This window comes from Bicyclus anynana, chromosome 24, assembly GCF_947172395.1.
Source record: "Bicyclus anynana chromosome 24, ilBicAnyn1.1, whole genome shotgun sequence".
In the NCBI taxonomy this organism is placed as follows: domain Eukaryota; kingdom Metazoa; phylum Arthropoda; class Insecta; order Lepidoptera; family Nymphalidae; genus Bicyclus; species Bicyclus anynana.
In genome coordinates, this window is record NC_069106.1 from 10,756,949 (window position 1) to 10,778,170 (window position 21,222).

The 21,222-nt window shown below is 36.6% G+C and overlaps 1 protein-coding gene across 1 annotated transcript; it reads left to right on the forward strand.

Annotated features, from left to right (window-relative positions):
* Nucleotides 1-8,140: 8,140 nt before the first annotated feature.
* LOC128199451 (cytochrome P450 4V2-like) lies at nucleotides 8,141-17,606 on the forward strand. Its single transcript, XM_052889001.1, has 10 exons — nucleotides 8,141-8,282; nucleotides 9,179-9,268; nucleotides 9,809-9,919; nucleotides 11,622-11,807; nucleotides 12,802-12,998; nucleotides 13,731-13,800; nucleotides 14,346-14,538; nucleotides 15,534-15,685; nucleotides 16,712-16,891; nucleotides 17,429-17,606. The coding sequence occupies exons 1-10, from the start codon at nucleotides 8,141-8,143 to the stop codon at nucleotides 17,584-17,586; spliced, it is 1,479 nt and encodes a 492-aa protein (XP_052744961.1). The 3' UTR covers nucleotides 17,587-17,606.
* Nucleotides 17,607-21,222: the final 3,616 nt, after the last annotated feature.

The following is a 21,222-nucleotide window of genomic DNA, read 5'->3' on the forward strand; positions in this document are numbered from 1 at the left end:
TTTGTATCATGTAATACCTATTTCTTACAGTAAATAGTCTATTATGTGCGTGTATTTAAGTCAAAACTATAAATATAGGGACAAAATTTATTTAGAGGAAATGAAAATAAACAGGTTTATTATTCAGTTTTTATTATTTTTAAAGAAATGTTTATTGCATCCATAATCAGCTTAATCAAGAATAGTGATATTTTTATTAACCTTCATTATCCTCAACTTTGGAATCGGACTCGGTGGCAGCAGATGGAGTACTTAAACTCTTATTAAACGTATGGTAGTGTGGAGGTATGTAATTATATTTACATAGACTCATCAAGTCTTTGTATAATTTTTCAGGTATCGGTAGCGGCGCATCGTATAATTGCACTAATGCCTGATGTGTTTCAAAAGGCTCGCTGCATGCAGCTCTTTTTTTTCTCATGACTCTTCCGCTTCTATTTGTGTCTACAATTATTGGTGTCTCATCATCGAATGCATATTTTATTTGCAATTTCCCCGGACATTGAGGATCTGCCGAGATCTCTTTAACTTTACTCCAACTCACTTTATTTCCGAAGTTATCTTTTTCCCAGTTTTTATTGTTGGCTACAAGCTTTTTGAAAACGAAAAAAATGTCTTAAGTCATTTCTTTGACGTTGTATTTTTCCCCTTGTACTTTTTTCATTTCGAATGATTGCATATATTTCTTCTGGAATATAGACTACGTGCATCGAGCCACCTTCATTTTGAGTTTGACCTTCCTGTAAAAATGTGTGCGTAATTTTTATACTTAATGCTTTAGATGCATGAATATACAGTGCAATCAATCAAATCAAATCAAAAATCATTTATTTCAAGTAGGCTCAGTTTACAAGCACTTTTGACACGTCAGTTGACTATTTGTAAAGATTCTACCACCGGTTCGGAAGGCAGGTTCTGCTGAGAAGATACCGGCAAGAAACTCAACAGGTGCTCTTTTGAAATGAAAAAGTCATACAGTATTATAATTTACAATTGATAACAATTACAATTTCTTATAGTTTTACTTCCTGTGTGAAGGTGGAAGCTGATCCAACGGCCTCCAAGCATCTTTATCATTAAGGAACTCATCAATGTTGTAGTAACCTCGACTAAGTAAATGTTTTTTAACACATTGCTTAAAGCTATGCATTGGCAGGTCCATCACAGTCTTGGGAATCTTGTTATAGAAGAGTACACCCAAACCTACAAAAGATTTTTTGACTCTTTGTAGACGATATGCAGAAATAACTAACTTATGCCCGTGTCTAGTAAGACGTGGGTTTAAATCTCCTTTTCGTTTGTACAAATTAATATTTGTGTGTGTGCAAAAACAAACCGATTACGATTTTGTCCAGTGCACTTATCCGAATAAAAAGAAATTACTTTGATTCCTTTCGCAGCTTCACCTTGTAGATAACACCATAGACAGCTGGCTATTTCATTGGCACCTCTTTTTGCTATTTGGGCATGCCAAACATAACAATGACTACTTTTTGTTTATATGTTATATACTGTGTAATTAAACACTGGGTACATGCGTTTATAATGGAAAACTCCAACCTCTGATTGCGGTAAGTTTAATGCTTTTTTCAAATCAAAACAAGTCACAGCGTTTTCTTTAGGAACTAATTAGGAAATAATTCTACTTTTTCTTGGTTTTTAATTTTTCTTATAAGCTCCTTATTTTTTATGTGCTTTTCATATTCTTCTTTTAACTGTTCAGTTTTTTCAGAATCAGCCTGGTCGTATAAGCTGCAAGTTTCGCACAAATAATTTTTTGGCTGGAAGAAGCCAATATTAAATTTTGTAGTTAATAATAGTACCATCTCTCGGATGCTGGAGTAACATCTGCGATCGAGGTTTGTTCGAGCCTACTAGAGCAACACGTGTTGGTTTCCCTTTAACGTATTTTAAAATACAATCCCACTGACGCTCATGATTAGCTAACTGCCAGTAGCTTTCGAATGCAAGTTTTCTTTCTGATTGATAAATTTTTTCGGTGCACTTTTTTTTACATGTACATGGATCATCTATTTATTTTCTTTCGTTCTATTTCTTTTTAAGCAGATTTAGAATGGTAACGTTTTCCAGAATTTTTCAAAAGTTTATTTTTGTTTACTTGCCACAAACTTTCATCTCTAACTCTTTTAGGACTCTTTTGTGACTTTTTGTTAATGTCTCATTGTCTTAAAAAATATTTTCATCATTAAGATACACCGTGAACTGTGATGCGATAAAGTTAATCTTTGTGGATTGTGCTGAATCCTCATTGGAATTCGATGATGACGGTATTAGAAGATTTTGATTCAAAGGTTATATGTTTTCGCAGTAAAGGGAACTCCTTTCAGTGACATCAAACATACTATTATCATTTTCAATATGATCAACATTAATGTGGCAACTATTGTATATTGTAGAAGTTGACGCTACAATATGAAATTTCTCATAATATGTGGTGTCTTTTTTCCGGAGGTAATATTTATTTCGCTTGGAGGTCAAACAAATAATCTGTTTTTTTTTCGATTCATCTACAACAGCTGTATACTCATTCAGTTTAGTTAGTAGTTTTCTTTAGGTTGACATTGTACAGTTCTTAAAATCTCTTTGAATGAATCAGGGGTAGTTATCTTTGTAATAGCAAGACGTGATGAGTGCGGTGTAGACATAATGACATCAACAGATGATTTTGGACTACCTGCTTCAGGATCTCCACTTATTGGAGGCTTTAATCATCGCATCAGTCAGCATCGCTTTTAGTGCAAATATTTGACCACATATTACTTTCAATATTTTGAGTATATTGAAAATTTGGCTTCTTACGTTTTCTGTGTCTTTTATGTGCATTTTCAGCAGAGATATTTTCACCAGAATCGAATGAATCAGTTTCAGGAATATACACTGAAACATCTGGTGAAAATGGCTCCTCTAATTCTTCGTAACTGTTATCTAATAATCGTACTAAACTAACCGACGAGCGAGAGCGAGCCGCGAGTGGTGTAGGTACTACTGTTGCGTGCCTTGTATTGTTAGATGCAATACATCGAATAAGTATTTTTTTCTATATACGACACTAAAATAGTTTATTTTTTTACTTCATTTTAACTACACGAACACATTCTTAATTTTTTTAAAGCATAAATTCATAATTACCCAAAATAAGATATGAAATGTTTCGTGTAATAAAGAAATAACTGAAACTACACTTTACGCATTGTGAAGTTTTGCCGGGTGGAAAGTATGTAACAATAATCACACATAAACTATCAGCTAAATTTTTCGTAGAAGAAATAAGTAATTAGAATTACACAATAGTCCAAGATTGTAAAATATAGGAACAAGTATTTAAGTTTATTTGCGTTAAACATTTTCTTGTAAATCTTCTTTTAAAATTTACGTAAACATAATTATGACTTTAAGAACGGTATAATTGTAAAGCGAATAAATGTAAATATACATACCTCTATTTTATGCTGGAATTTTATGTTTTCTAAAGTCGTAAAATTTTAGTATTTTTGCATTTATTCCGTCATTTTTGTCGATAGCTTCACGATATTTTGACAGAAGGTGTAAACCATTATGCTCGCTTTATTTACGTAATAAAACATTTTTGACGCAAGTTTAGTTACGTCTTTTTTACAGGGGTAGTGCGAAGTATAGATATTAAATATGATATGAGTCAACTGCCCTATTACGAAGTCGCTTCCGCTAGTTATTAATAAAAGGGCGAACTTGATATAGTGATTAATTTACTTAATTTCATTTGGCTTTGAACTAAATGCTAACCAAGTGTCGACATACGCACATACGTTGCATCAGGCTACCGTCCATGCGTGACCATGCGTTCTATACGAGTGTGAGGAATGTGTGTTTAGTAGTACATTCATTGAATATCGATATATTCAAGAGCCGTGATAGCCCAGTGGATACGATCTCTGCCTCCGATTCCAGAGGGTGCGGGTTCCAACTTTTCAGCTGTGTGCATTTTAAGAAATTAAATATCACGTGTCTCTAACGGTGAAGGAAAAATCGTGAGGAAACCTGCATACCAGAGAATTTTCGTAATTATCTGTGTGTGTGAAGTTTGCCAATCCGCATTAGGCTAGCATGGTGGACTGCTGGTCTAACCCCTCTCATTCTGAGAGGGAATTCGACCTCAGCAGTGAGCCGATTATGGGTTGATCAAATCAAAGTATTCAGTCAATCTAATTAACAAGCTTACAATAAAAGTTTGCATACATTTAAATCTATACTAATATTATAAATTTGAAAAATTCATTTGTTTCCGTCCGATTAAAAAAAATCTTTCAGTGTTAGAAAACCTATTTATCGTGAAAGGCTATAAGCTATATTTTATCACGCCGATGGTAAGTGATGATGAAATCTAAGATGCAAGCGGGCTAACTTGTTAGGAGGAGGATGAAAATAAACGGTTAAAATTTCGCAAAAGTCTTGTATGACGGAATTGCTTTCTTTAAAAAGTCTAAAAAAAAGTCCGCGACAGTTCCCGCGGGATTTGTGAAAAACTTAAATCCACGCGAAGTCGCGGGCGACCGCTAGTATATAGGTACATATCACGAAATTTCAAAAACCGTTTGAGGTATAAAGATGAAATTTGGCAGGGAGGTAGTTTATAACTACTCCGCTAGAAACTATAGGTTTACTAAGAACGAATTTTGCGTCAGGGCCGGATTAAGGAAGTCTACGGGTGGATGAAGTCCCTCGCCAACTCATCATTCACTCCATTTAATGCAATTTCAACATTTTTCTTGTAATATGACATCATCCCTCCGCATTACATTTACTTTTTACTCATCAATTTTTCTGTCACTGGCGCCACTTTCAGACTTCCTCTTATATACTCATTCCTTATTTTATCCATTATTGTCACACCAGACATTCATCTCAACATACGCATTTTGTTCGCGTGCATTTTCCTACTATCCGTCCCTTTCACCGATTTCTGATCCATACAGCGCGACAGGTCTTACCACCGTTTTGTACATTTTACCCTTAAGTCTAAGGCATTCGAGGGTCACATAGTACACCTGAGATCTGTCGCTATGTCATCCATTCCGCATTCATTCTATTTTTCACGTCTTGGTCTACATTGTCGTCCACGTTATGTATGCACAATTTATTATAATTATTTATCAGCGAATGGTTCTATACGGACATTGGACAAGCCTACCTTCTTATAGGTGAGAAGATATAGGTGCCTAGACCTCCTGAGCTCTAGCTTAGATCTTCTAAGCTCTGAATACCTTTTTACATGAGAAAGAAGGCCTAAACCCTGCAGTGGCCCATCAAAAATACGAGTAGGTATAGGCTGTACATTTTTGCATCTATGAATGTATAGCCTACCTATTTCACTCCACTGATTGTGGGAACTAGTTACACCATAAACTCACGAACTCATAGACAAGGACATGACATGACCGTCAATACATAAATCAAAGTAATGAAAAAAAGGATTACCAAAATCGGCCTACATACATATCGGAATCAACGGAAATGACAACACGTATAAGTAAATTTCAATCGAACTGCTTTAAGTATGATTTGACACGATGTACCTAATGTATAAGTATCGTGACGCAAAAATATGACTCAGGGTGTATTCATATTGAATGGAGAATATCTTGTGCATGAAGAAGATATACTGTTGCATTTAAATAGTTTATTAATTCGTATATTTGTTGCTAATAAATGAGTAGGTATGCATTTGGATAAAGCACACAGACACGTGTTACGCATATATCGGGGAACCGACTATACTCCACTTCTGATATCGGCGGAGCCGTACTAAATACTACTTCTGATAACGGAGAAGCCGTAGCCTCCGGGCAGGTTCTAAGCTTTATGTGTCAAGGATGGCAAGATACACAAAGTAACACTATCGGTCATTATTGGAACGACCATTTAACTAGCTAATACAGTTCTACCCTCTATATTGATCAAGTACAGCGTTGTTACCATCACATATAAACCAGGGTTATCTATGATAGAGCAAGGAGTCAGCCACCAGCTGATGTCAGACTTGTAACTGATCCAGTTGGGTTGAAGGGCCCTTTTACAGATATCTAATATTCCCCCATTCTCAGCTGGTGTTGGCTCCCAGCCAATTAACTAACAATGCAATGGCCTAACTTCTATTAACTCACCTACTGAAGTTCGGAAACACTATCACTATCTTAACACAGCACCATTACTATTTAACAAATGGAAGACGAGTATCCATTCCAAGAATTTGATTACACTAAACTACTCGACCACCAGGCCACAGAGTGGCAAAGCACCTCTATTCCGTAAAACGTACCGCCTAGGCGCCATTTTAACGCAATACAATTGGACGAGTGTCACGTAATCAATCTTTCACAGTCTTATTTATTTAAACAGTAAATAATTAAATCCCAATTCCATGAAACCTGATTCTAATATTATCACAATAATTAACGTAGATTTTGCTAACTGTTCAAATAACTCACTCGGCGACACATACATATGAGTACTTAAATGATTCTCATGAAATTGTGCACACATGTTGTCAGATAAAAGAAAATAGGGTAGGTACTTATTATTCAGACTAGAAAAAAAACATAGGTATATGTATACAGAGGCGATGGCTAGTATACTTAAGTGATAATGAAGAGAGAAAGTTTAAGAAAATTCTTTTTTTTGTTTTTTACAAGTTAGCCCGTGACTATACAATACAGTCATAGTGATAAATTGATTACGAAAAATACCTATACTATACAACGTATCATTTAGAAACTGAGTGTGACATAGCATTTTCTAAGTCCTATCATAGTCTTCAAAAGAAAAAATATTCGGAAGGTACCCAAAAAAAAAAAAACATTGTTCTAAGTTTTATTTTACGATTTTCTCAGCGTGCTACATTTTTTGTATAAATAGTCTCTGAGCTAAACCGCGGTCAGACAGACAGAAGGACTATAAGACTGTTTGTATTGTTGACTACGGAACCCTAAAACACTACAAACTAAAAATTCAATAATATAGGTTTTATAAATTAAAATAAATAAATAATTTTTATTTGTGTTTTATTACTATTTTATTTTTATATCAACATTGTTAAAAATTAAAAAAAAGGACTAATAAATAAATGAGAGAATATAATAGGTTAAGTTTATGATTTGAGAGGGTAGATAAAATGTATTACAGTCTATGTGAAGAGACCTCGATACAAATCACGAAATTGCAATATATAGAGTTACGGCCGAATGCGTTTCAAACCTTAGTTATTCGTATTCTAGTACAATGTTCATAGTCGAGACGAAGGGTCCGGAAAATTACGGAAAATTGTGAAAAGTGAATAATATATTTTTTAAGGAAATCCTGTGTTAACCATCAATGAAAAAGAAAATTACTGGTTTACTGTTTTATATGAATGATATTCAGGTAAGTGTGGAATTGGGTATTTATTATTTAGAAAAAAATAACTTCTTGGGAGTCCACTAATCATTTTACAAAAATATAACTCAAAACATGAACGATTTATATTTAAAAAAAAAAATATTTTCGCAATAAAAGTATCATGTAACCGTCATCATTATCAACCCAAATTCGGCTCACTGCTGAGCTCGAGTCTCGTCTCACAATGAGAGGGGTTAGGCCAATAATCTACCACGCTGGCCCAATGCGGATTGGCAGACCTCACACACGCAGAGAATTCAGAAAATTTTCTGGTATGCAGGTTTCCTCACGATGTTTTGTCCTTTACCGTTTGAGACGCGTGGTATTTAATTTCCTAAAATGCAAACAACTGAAAAGTTGGAGGTGCATGTCCCGGACCGGATACGAACCCACACCCTCCGGAATCGGAGTCAAAGGTCATATACACTGGGCTATCACGGCTACACTGAGATATCACGGCTAGTGCCAAGTTTCATTAGTAGTTTTAGTAGTTTCAGCGTGATGCCAGGTCAACAAAAAGACTGACAGACAGACAGACAGACAAAAAATTCAAATAAAATATTTTTGGCTTCAGTATCGATTAATTTTCAAAATATCTTCAATGTACAGAACTGGACCAGTTACAGTTTTATTATAAGTATAGATAGATATCGTAGATAGATATAGATAGGTATTTTAATTGTGACTTTAACTGTTTGAACCGATAGACATGCTGGCAGTGGTGTTTATAATCGTGACGTGCGCTGTTTGGGCGTGGTGGGCGAGAAACTCCAACAAAAACGAGCCCCCAGCCATCCCTGGTGGGTTGCCCATCATTGGGCACGCGCATCTGTTAATTGGAGATAGTATACGTGAGTATTTATATATTAAAAAAATAACGTTTTAATGTTCCGAATCGAAGGCAGAGTTCATGTCATAATTGATAAATTCAGTTAGCACCCATAACACCGGCTACTTACTTTCGGTCTAAGTACTTAGTGATGTGTGTATGTATGTATGCTTAAATGTATGTAATTATTTCAATAAACAATATGGAACGAGCTATTCGAGTATCTCTGCGTGATCGAATCAGAAATGAGGAGATCCGCAGAAGAACCAAAGTCACCGACATAGCTCAAGGAGTTGCGAAGCTGAAGTGGCAATGGGCGGGGCACATAGTTCGAATAGCCGATGGACGTTGGGGTCCCAAAGTGCTGGAATGGCGACCCCCCACCAGATGGACTGACGACATCAAGCGAGTCGCAGACATTCGCTGGATGCAGGTGGCTCAGTATCGTGATGTTTGGAAGTCCCTACAAAAGGCCTATGTCCTGCAGTGGACGTCCATCGGCTGATATGATGATGATGATGATTTAAAAAAAATGGGCTCTCCGAAGCACAGGTGTAACTTCATGAACATCTTATCAATATACTGCTACTACAGTAGAACTACTGATAATAGCGTGGGAGTGGGACGAATAATATTCTGGCTCTGAATTCAAACCCACTACCTCAAGTGCAGTGGTAAGCCTATTTATAGCCACTTAGCCCCCTTTTGCACGAGCGTTCAAATAAGTATACTATCCAAGTTCCAACACAGCTAGAAAATAAGGGTCGCGTTTTTAAAACGCTGACGTGAAACTTGGGAATGCATTTGTTCTATTTGAACGCTTTTTTATCGTCTGTTAAAAATGCTCTCGTGCAAATGAGGGCTAACACATGTAAATATATAAGTAAATAGAACTTACTGATTTACTGTATCTTACAGAATTATGGAATACAGTGAAGGAGCTATCCTACGAGAGTTTGAAAGCTGGCGGGGCCATAGCAGCGTCCATAGGGCCTCGGACGATTTACGGTAAGACATCATTTAGTTAATAAACTATATGGATTCCTTGTTGACTACGGAACACTGAAATTCCTTTTAACTTGGACTTATTATATGTCACCGTGATAGCCCCTACCTCCGATTCTGGAGGGTGTGGTTTAGAATCCGGTCCGGGGCTTTAAATATAAAAAATTAACAATCACGTGTCGCAAACGGTGAAGGAAAACATCGTGAGGAAACCTGCATACCAGGGAATTTTCTCAATTCTCTGCGTGTGTGAAGTCTGCCAATCCGCATTGGGCCAGTGCTGGATATACCTACGGATTCGTCTTCAACGACAACGTTTTCTTAAAAGCAGCGCAATTGAACCTTTTTCGTTCGAGATACTACATGCATGGGTTAAAAAAAGTAGCAGCCATGACCACAAGTGTCGACCACCGGCCACAAGTGGCTGGCGCGCGCTTCAGCTACTTTTGTGGTCTCTTCTTGCTTCTTGTGGCGGCGTTTGTGGCTGTCGCGCGTGGCGTGTGCGGCGACACTTAAAGTTGACTACATTTTCTTATTTTGTAGTTGTGACGGACCCGGACGACTATCTGACCGTCGCTAACACGTGTTTACAAAAAGACAACTTTTACGAATTCGCCAAACCGTGGCTAGGGGAAGGACTAGTCACTGGTGACTGTAAGTAGAATTTATTTCTTTATTAAAAAAATATCATTTATTTGTATACGTTTTTTATATTTATCTATACTAATATTATAAAGCTGAAGAGTGTGTTTGTTTGATTGGACGCGCTAATCTCAGGAACTACTGGTCCGATTTGAAAAATTCTTTCAGTGTTAGATAGCCCATTTATCGTGGAAGGCTATATACTATATATTATCCCCATATTCCTACGGGAACGGGAACCACGCGAGTGAAACCGCGCGGTGTCAGCTAGTTTTGTATAATTCAGTCAAATTCTCTCTTGAAAAAGACGAGGTGAACTCGCATGATGACGTAATGTAGTTATCTCTTTTCAGTTCATTACGCTTATGCTGCAGAAAAACCCGACTGGTTTTTGTTTTTATAATAATACTAGCGAACGCCCGCGACTTTGTCCGCGTGGAATTCAGTTTTTCATAAATCCTACGGAAACCATGGATTTATCCGGGATGAAAAGTAGTGTTTGTAGTCCTATGAGTTAATCCAGAGTGAAATCTATTTCCATTCCAAATTTCAGCCAAATCGCTTCAGTAGCCGCAGCGTAAAGGAACAAACATACACACACACACTTACACACAAACTTTCGCCTTTATAACATTAGTGTGATACCCGAGCGAAGCCGGAGCGGGCCGCTATGTTTTTATATACAACGTTCACAGTTTTTCTGTAGTGTATTTAGTATCAGCATTGCACCTGTACGAAGCCGGGGCGGATCGCTAGTTATACTTATAGACCTTCCTCTTCAATCACTCTATCTATTAAAAAAACCGCATCAAAATCCGTAGCGTAGTTTCAAAGATTCAAGCATATATAGGAACATAGGGATATAGGGACAAAGAAAGCGACTTTGTTTTTTAATATGTAATTTTAATATTTAAATAATAGTATTCATATAAACATGCACTTTTTTCCTCCCTGATCTTTTAATTTAACTTATTAATCCAAATTACGCTTGTATGTGTATGTTTATTTATTATTATTTTTGAATTATTTTGTTTATTTATTTTTCTTTTGTCTTCCCTTAGATGCCGTCTTGTTTTTATGTTTTGCAGGTTTTCATGTATGTATGTATGTATGTATGTATGTATGTATGTGTGTATGTATGTATGTATGTATGTATGTATGTATGTATGTATGTATATATGTATGTCTTTGTATATATGTATGATGTAGTTAAGTATAGTCTATGTATTATTATTATGTATTATCGCTTAATATTTATGTATTTAAATTACTTAACTTTTCTTATTTTTTGTGTGCGTATATCCGAATCGGTGCTTACGTTTTTTTTTTTCTCTTCCACAGTGGTTGTCTGGAAGAGATCGCTCTTTAGCGATAAGACCGCCATTTGTACATTAGTTTCTAAGTGTTATTATAAGTTATTGTTTATTTTTGTTTTAATGTACAATAAAGTATATTTCTTCTTCTTCTTCTTCTTCATTATTTAAATATTAATATTAAGAAATTAAATATCACGTGTCTCAATCGGTGAAGGAAAAACATCGTGAGGAAACCTGCTTACCAGCGAATTATCTTATTTCTCTGCGTGTGTGAAGTCTGCCAATCCGCATTGGGCCAGCGTGGTGGACTATTGGCCTAACCCCTCTCATTATGAGAGGAGACTCGAGCTCAGCAGTGAGCCGAATATGGGTTATTCATTATTAATAATTTATTTTAGTACCGATATGGAAGGTGCATCGAAGGCTACTGAACCCAGCGTTCAGCCAGGTAGTTCTGGACGGTTTCTTGGGCGTGTTCAACGGCCAGTCTCGGCGCCTCGTCAGAGATCTGGAGGCTGAAGTGGGCAAAGGACCGTTTGACCACTGGGTGTACACCCGCCATAATGCTCTGGAAACTATATGCTGTACGTATTTATTACATTATTCCTGCATTATTTAATTCTTTGACTTATTCAACTGTGGTTTGTGTTGTATCATGGTTAGGTTTAATTTAAATATGTATTTTGTAGAATAATCCATCTATACTAATAATAAATCTGTAGAAAGGTTAATTCTGTACATGAAATATATTTCCAAAATAACTATCAGGGGTGATGATTAGTACTCGATACTGATGCCAAAAATGCAATCAGTAAAATTTTTGTTTGTATGTTCGTTATAGAAACAAAAATTACTCGACGGATTTTAACGAAACTTGGTACAATTATTCTTCATACTCCTGGGCAGGTTATAGTATATTTTTCATAACGCTGCGATCAATAGGAGCAGAGCAGTGAAGAGAAATGTTGGGACAACGGGAGAAGTTACTACATTTTTACAGCGATACTACTGTAAGTGCTGGATTAAAGAGGTCTAAGGGCGGACGAAGTCGCGGGCGTCCGCTAGTCTATACTAATATTATAAAGTTCGTTTTTATTTATTCGTTACAAGTTAGCGCTTGACTACAATTTCGCCTGAATAGTAAGTAATGATGCAGTCTTGCGGTAGCGGGCTAACTTGTTAAATCCACACCCCTTTCGGTTTCTACACGACGTCGTACCGGAACGCTAAATAGCTTGGTGGTACGTCTATGCCGGTAGGGTGGTAACTAGCCACTGCCGAAGCCTCCCACCAGCCAAATTTCGTTGTATTGTAGTGTATAATCTATGTATTTACTTAACCGATATTACACTTTCAAAAAGTTTCTTAGTTTTACTTCTTAGATACTAAACTATCGTGTATAAGCACTAAAACACAGTTGTTTTGAAATCACAGACAAACACGTCATCAATTTTATGTATATGTATTGAACTTTGGGAACTTTAGGTCCCGCGGACGTTTGTCAGTACATGTAAACTGGGATGATTCTTTCCGACGAACTTTCAGGTGATGAAGTTAAATATATGAATTTAATTTCAGTAACTGCACTGGGGGTGGACTTCACAGACAAGAGCGTGCTGAACAGCGAGTACGTGAATGCAGCGGAACAGATGTTCAACATCCTGGTGGACAGGTTCCAGAGGTTCTGGCTGCACAGCCACTGGCTCTACAGCTGGTCTGGCTTGCGGACGAAACAGGACCAGTGTCTGAAGATCTTGCACAACATGTCAAACACTGTACGTAGTTGTTTTTTTAATTTGATGATCACTAATGAAAAAAAATCGGTAGGGCAGTAATTAGCCACGGCCGAAGCCTCCCACCAGACAGACCTGGACAAATTAAGAAAATCTTAATCTGCCCAGCCGGGGATCGAACCCAGGACCTCCGTCTTGTAAATCCACCGCGCATACCACTGCGCCACGGAGGTCGTCAAAACTGTTTTTTATTTAAGTATTTCTTGTAAAAAAAGTTGGCAACCCTAGAGCGAGAGAACGACGCATCTTTATTCGAGTATGCAGCCGGCTCCATCGAATTATAAGACGTAGTCACGTCAAAAATATGTTTGTATCGGCGTATTTGTAATAGTCTAGGGTATTTCTTCTTCTTTTAGGAGATGTGATTTATTTCAAAACTGTTTCTGAAAGAACCATATGAAAGGACACTGTCTGAAATTTGGTTTGAAATAGTACATCACCGTGTTAGCACTGCCTTTAAACATATGAGCAGATAGACCATAATAAAATTAAATGATGTAATATTTTGCTTTTAAGTTCATTAGGTACGTTTTTAGTTTTTTTCTTTATCTTTGTCCTTTGCGAGGCTATCTAGGAAAATTAGAGATATTCCGAACGCCCAAGATCTAAATAAAATTCTTATGGGTTAATAGAATAAGACACTTCATTGTTATTATCATTCAGATGTCGTAACTTATTCTTTATTTTTTTATTAAACATTAATTAAACGAACAGGTCTTACAAAAGAGAAAAGCAGACTATTTGAGAAACAGAGATTGCAAGGATGTTGAACAGAAGACAAAAGGTATTTATTATAACAACATATTCACATGGATATTGGTACCTAATATAATAATAATTGCAGTTACCGTCGATTCCAAAAAACAAAATGTCCTCGTGTTGATTGATGCTTTCTCCGTTCTCGTTTTAACAAGTCAGGGTTCTTTAAAGAAGAGAACTTAGAAAACTTGGGCAAGACAACCTAGGCAAGAAACCTTCTTGCTTAGGTTCTTGCTATTATTGCTATTACTAGCTGACGCCGCGCGGTTTTACCCGCGTGGTTCCCGTTCCCGTAGGAATATATAGATAATACGAGAGCCTGTAGCCTTCCTCGATTAATGGGCTATCTAACAAAGAAAGAATTTCTCAAATCGGTTCAGTAGTTCCTGAGATTAGCGCTTTCAATCAAACAAACTCTTCAGCGTTATAATTTTAGTATAGATAAATATTATATGTCGGTCTTAATAAACAAAACCAAAACATTTTGACGAATGATATTTAATAAATTGTTTTGATTTTTCCATGGACCTCGGAACTTCTTTTTATCAACTTCTTTCTCATGCTTTTTAGGTCTAAAATTCAAGCCTTTTATGGATCTCCTTCTGGAACTGGCGATAGAGAAGGGTGCCTTCAACGACCGGGAGATCAGAGAACACGTGGACACGATGATAGTAGGTGGTCACGACACCTCAGCCAGCGTGCTCATGTACACCATGCTCATGATCGGGTCCTATCCTCAAGTACAAGAGAAAATTTTCGAAGAGTAAGTGAAGATGAAAGTTACGATTACCTCCAAGACTTTTTTATTCTTAACAAGTTAGCTCTTAACTGCAATCTCATTAGATTGTAAGTGATGATGCAATCTAAGATGAAAGCGAGCTTGTTAGGAGTTGGATGAAAAGGAAATGGTCCAAAATTGTTTGGAGTCCAGGATCAGTCATTGTACCCTGGCAGAAATAAAAGAAAATATATTTTTTTAACTATTTTTGATTATACAAATCTACGAATTTACTTTAGTTGTTTCAAAATAATGTTCATTCTCTCTCAAGAAATGCAACACTATTAAGGGTAATAATGGCGGATTGATGACGTTTTCAATGAAGTAGTCGATTTGACGTTTGCTGTCAATTGTCATGTCATAGTTGTTTTATGGGCACCATCTTGATATTACTCAAAAACTTGGATTTAAATTTTATTTATTTCTTTTTATTTAGTTAGACTTATGCACTCATTTAGATTGTAATAAAATCCTTGTATTTTTTACTTTTTAATGATACGGAGTACAAGAGTGGACCTGAAATGGACCATCTCCTTTTCTCTTTCGGTTTCTATACGACATCGTAACTGAACACTAAATCGCTTGGCGGCACATCTTTTACCGGTGAGATGGTAAGCCACGGTCAAAGCCTCCCACCAGTCAGACCGATTAAGAAAACCTCAATCGGCCCAGCCGGGAATCGAACCCACGACCTCCGTCTTGTAAATCACTGTACCACAGAGGCGTCATTGCTGGCAAAGACGTACCGCCAAGATTTAGCGTTGGTATGATGTCGTGTAGAAACTGAAAGGGGTGTGAATTTTCATCCTTCTCGTAACAAGTTAGCTTGCCTCCATTTTAGATTTCATCATCCCTTACCATCAGGTGAGATTGTAGTCAAAAGATAACTTGGAAAAAATTAAAAAAAACCAGAGACCCGGACTTAAAAAATAAAAAAAAAACAAGTAGGTAATTTTTAAATAATATTTTTGTTACTAAAGGCTGAACAGCGTGTTCGGAGATGAGGACAGGGATGTGACGAAGCAGGACCTGTCCCAGCTGGTGTACCTGGAGGCTGTGCTGAAGGAGACCATGCGAATCTACCCCATCGTACCCGTCACCGCGAGACGCCTTGACAGAGATGTCAAGCTACGTATGACTCAGTTTTCTATAATCACTATTACAACCCCGCGATTTCACCTGCATAGCTCCATTTCCTGTGGGAATACAGGGATAAAATGTAGTCTATGACACTCATAAATAACGTGGCTGTGTACTGGTGTATGAATTTTCAAAATCTATTAAATTTTTTTTATCGTAATTAGATGAAAATTCATACAGTTTTAGCCTCCTTACATTAAATGTGACATTTTTCAATACATGAACTATAAACATAAACGCACAAATAACAAAGATATTAGTAATTTTGTTTGAACGCCCATGCAAACCTAACGATCAGCGAGCCAACGACGTCACTAAATCGTACCATTTTGTATAGAGCGTTTTTCGGGGATCCGCGGCAGCGCCGCAAATCTGACCCTTTAAATCCCTGTAGCTCCGAAAGTAATGATCGCAGATACCCTATTACTTTTACAAAATTGCTTTGCTATTAGTATACTCTTAATTTGTATACAATTTAAAAAACTGTCATCATCCCTATTGCATCGGTACGAAAGAGAGTGACAACTCCGCCGCTATTGGACGACGTCTTGTCTATTTTCTCTTCACTCAGTCGCATGTTAGCGTAACTGATGGTAAGTGGAAATCCTATAAATAAAGCAATACTTACCTTGCAGATCATACAGAAACCTAGAAAGTGCCTCTCTGTCTCCCTCAACTTGGGGGAATATTATGCCCTAAGATCCGCTATTAGAAACATATACCCTCACCTGTTATTTATTAGCAATGGTACCCGTTCCCGTGGGAATACGGGGATAAAATATCGCCTATAGCACTCGAGGATAGTGTAGCTTTCCAACAGTGAAAGAATTTTTATAGGTTAAGTAGTTGCAGAGACTATTCAAAACATACAAATAAACAATCAAATTTTTCCTCTTTGTAATATTAGTATAAATGAGAAATAAATGATAGATTATATTCACAGTGGCACATTGCAAATAGGTTGCCTAGTTAAATTGCGGTCATAATGTTAATGGACTGGTTACGTGTTATGTTACAGGAAACTACACTCTAACGAGAGGGCGGACGTGTTTCATGTTTGTGTATGGGGTCCACAGACACCCCATGTGGGGTCCGGACGCTGAGGAGTTCAAGCCGGAGCGTTGGCTCGACCCCGCAACGTTACCCGAGTGCCCCACCGCGTTCGCTGGCTTTAGTATGGGAAGAAGGATTTGTATAGGTAACTGAAAGATTTATAATAATCAAATAATATTATATATGTTCTCATTTATTTATTTATATGATAGGTCAGATATGGCCTTCGATTTGGCGGGCGTAGGTTTTACGGCCTCCGTGGCGTGAATTTTTCTTATTGAGTTTTTCTTGTGGCTAAGTAGTGATGCGTGTATTGTGTAAATATATTTATTTACTAGCGGACGCCTGCGACTTGCGACCTCTTTAATCCAGCACTTTCAGTAGTATCGCTGTAAAAATAGAGTAACTTCTCCCGTTTTCCCAACATTTCCCTTCACTGCTCTGCTCCTATAGATCGTAGCGTTATGAAAAGTATACTATAACCTGCCCAGGAGTATGAGTCCAGTAGTTTTCTATAACGACCATACATACAGACAGACAGACAAAAATTTTACTGATTGCATTTTTGGCATCAGTATCGATCACTAATCACCCCCTGATAGTTATTTTGGAAATATATTTCATGTGCAGAATTGACCTCTACAGATTCATTATAAGTATAGATTAACATTTCTGTTCTCAGGAAAGTCTTACGCCTACATGTCAATGAAAACGACCCTAGCGCATGTGTTCCGACACTACAAAGTGTCCGGAGACCACACCAAACTCGTCGCCAAGATCGACGTCATGCTGAAGCCGGTCTCGGGACACTACGTCACGATAGAGCGGAGAAAAATGTAATGCGCTGCCGATCATTGTATCCGTAATATACAAACCGTGATAAAATATGTAAAAAAATATAACAAAATAATAATAAATTCTATTCAACTCAATAATAAACTCATATTCATTCAAAAAATCATATTAAATGAGCGAGCTATGCTTGATCGAATCAGAAATGAGCTTTGTCAGTGACTGACATAGCTCAGCGAGTCGCGAAGCTGAAGTGGCCATGGGCAAGGAAGTGTCGATGGACGTTGGGGTTCTATGTGGGTGGGGGGTTGCTATAAAGAGAACTGGAATCTCTTTGAGGGACAAAATCCGGAACGAAGTGATTCGACAAAGAACGAAAGCAACCGACGTAGTTCTCAGAGCTAGTACATTGAAGTGGCAGTGCGCTGGTCATGTCTGTCGACGACGACGACTAATGGTCGTTGGAGTCGTAAGGTCCTTGAGCGGAGGGTGAGGCACCCCCCCACTTCAGTGGTGGAGGATCTCCTTCAGGTGGCTGGCATCGATTGGATGCAAAAAGCCAAAGATAGGGCTGGCGCTGCTTAAAATAGGCCTAGGTCCAGCAGTGGATATATAGTGGCTGATGATAATGTGGCAAGTTTTATTTATCAAACAAGAACTGATTAAAATTAAATAACAACGGGTTTATGATTAAGGACCTGGGTATTATGAAAATTGTCCAAATAAATCACTTTATCTGTAAAATAATTATTTAGGTATATGTATTTTGTTCTACAATAAACAAGGAAACTATTATAATATAATTATGAATTTGTTTTATTTAAGAGCATATTAACATTTGTCGGTAACCCTGAACTTTGGGATATAAACTGATATATTAGGAACTGAGCCTGCGGTGCCGGACCTACCTAATGTTAACTAGACCGAAAATGTACTTTGTTGTTCCATTTAGGCTCGATAGAAACACAACTTATATTATAATACAAATAAATAGGTTTGTCAAAGGAGATGAAATTAAAGTTCTGTCTTAAAGGAACTAAAAAGCCCAAAAAAAAAATTATTATGAAAATAAAAAACCTGACTACTTAAGCGTAATGAACATTTTTAAAAATCATAATTTTTAGCAAATCTCAGGAAACCATGGATTTTTTCGGGATAAAAAGAAGCCTATATATTACACAACAACATCCATATAAACTTCGCGTTTAATATTAGTAGGATAGTATAAAATGATCATTGTCGAATTTGGCTCAACTATAGATATGGATTTAGATTAAACACTATAAAACCAATTATACACTTAGCATTATAGGTAAGTACCTAATAGTATGGAAGCCGAAGAGAGGATGTTTGCAGTTACTCGAGCGCGGCAAATAAACATAGGGGTCCATACCTTGCTCGTTGTTGAATACCTCCACCAAGTATGAGCTCTTAATATTGGTGGGTACGTTTAGGTTTAGGTAAAACCAAAACTTACTAACATCAGAAATACTCAAAACTAGCACGTCAGATTAAAATAAGGTAGGTTAGGTTAGGCTAGGTTAAAATCTAACGATTTGAGTATAATATTAGGGAATGGTAGGTAGGAGGGTAGGTCCAAAGTTACAAAATGCCCTTGTATTTCTGTTCTCGAGCTACATGCGCGATTTTTTTTTATTTCGAAGGAAATAATTGCTAATATTTTCTGACAATTTCAGTTGGTAAGCCGAAGTAATAAAAATTGTTTTAAAGTCTGTAGTTTTTTCCCACCGCTGAAAGCTAAAAGTATATAACCATTTATTCTTCCTATCATCTAATCTACTAAATCTAATCGGTCCCTGTGATGCTTTAGTAACTACAAATTTATCATCCCGGGCTCCCCTACTATAGGCCACTCGTTTTAAACATCTACGCGCTGTTATTTGTAACAGTACATCATCGGAGACAATTCAATGTGTGTGTGCCTTACCTACGGCACACACACATTGAATTGTCTTAAGGGATATTACACAGTAGCAGAGTTCCTTAATGACAAATTATTTTATATTAATAACATGTAAATTTATACTTAATGTTTTGACAATATTACTTTCGTTTAATTTTATTTTATTATGTTTGTTATATGACTTTAATTTATGAAATGACATTATAAATGATTGACAGTTCTAATATTAGTAAATAAAAATTATAATAATGTACTCGGCTTGCACGCCTATGAGGCAGATTGTGTAGGAACATTAAAATGTAACAATATCTGTATATGACCACATTCTGGCAATAAATGATTTATGATTTATGATTTATGATTTACATTAAGTCTAGGCTTGGTTTGTTATGTTAATTGTTTAATAATTAGTATATTTAGTTTTTTAATATACTGTGAATTCCTTAGGTAAGTATCTTAATATATAAATGCAAAAGGTCATTCATTATGATGAAAACAGCTTGTCGTACAAAGTTGAAATTTGGCAGGGAGGTAGTTTGTAGGAAGTAGACGTCCACTACGAACGGATTTTGCGAGAGGGCCGGATTAAGAAGATCTAAGGGCGGACGTAGTCGCGGGCGTCCGCTAGTATGTATATAATAGATATGTCATCATCATTTATCGGCTTACCGTCTAGCTCGAGTCTCCTCTCAGAATGAGACGGGTTAGGCCAATAGTCCACCATGCTGGCCCAATGCGGATTGGCAGACTTCACACACGCAGAGAATTAAGAAAATTCTGAGGTATGCAGGTTTTCTCATGGTTAACTCTCCGCTTGAGACACGTGATATTTAATTTCTTAAATTTCATCTTTTCAATAACAGTATATATGTATATAATAGGTATGTATATGTATACAGGATGGTTGGTAATATTACTCTAGGGTTATATTCTTTAACAAAAGTTAATTCAAAATATTCAAGAAACATGTATTCAGAAATGAATATTTTCGGAGTAAATAACATTTCTTTTGTAAATAGATCTTCAAATGTTTCCTATACACATCCTTATGTTAATGACGTAGCCTGTACCTACGTACGTAGACGTAGATAGATAAAGGAGTGTGTGACATGGTCGGAATTATTTGAATGACTTTGTATGAATACATAAAGACATTTTTTAGTTATAAAAATATTAGTTACGCAGTTCGGTTCCTGTCAGTGGCCTTTGAAGTTATGGGGAATACTCCCCAGCACCCTGTATAAGGAGGGAAGATTTCTTTTTTGTATGTAACGAATAAACTCAATTATAGGGATGATGACAGTTTTTAATTGTATTTAAATTAAGAGTATGCTAATAGTAAAGCAATTTTGTAAAAGTAACAGGGTATCTGCGATCATTACACTCGGAGCTACAGGGATTTAAAGGGTCAGATTTGCGGCGCTGCCGTGGATCACTGAAAAACGTCCCATACATAATGTTACGATTTAATGACGTCGTAGGTAATGTAATGATCTTTAGATTTGTATGGGTGGTCAAACAAGTGCTAAAACTGTTTGAATTTCCATCTAATTACGATAAAAGATTTTTTATAGATTTTGAAATTTTATAATCTTATTTATTTTGCAAATATCCAGTCAATATGTATAAATTAGTTAACATTGATTTTATTTACCTGAATGTATCATAAAAATCAATATATTGAAACCTAGTCATCATCCCCCTTACAAGACCGATTTGAAATAATCTTTCAGTAACAGAAAACTACATTAACAGGGAAA

Bases quoted from the DNA above. Each gene is read 5' to 3' on its own strand.
- LOC128199451 (XM_052889001.1), top strand. From the start codon at position 8,141: ATGCTGGCAGTGGTGTTTATAATCGTGACGTGCGCTGTTTGGGCGTGG. The intron at 9,920-11,621 runs GTAAGTAGAATT...AATTTATTTTAG, and splicing joins AGGACTAGTCACTGGTGACT to TACCGATATGGAAGGTGCAT. The intron at 14,539-15,533 runs GTAAGTGAAGAT...TTGTTACTAAAG, and splicing joins CAAGAGAAAATTTTCGAAGA to GCTGAACAGCGTGTTCGGAG.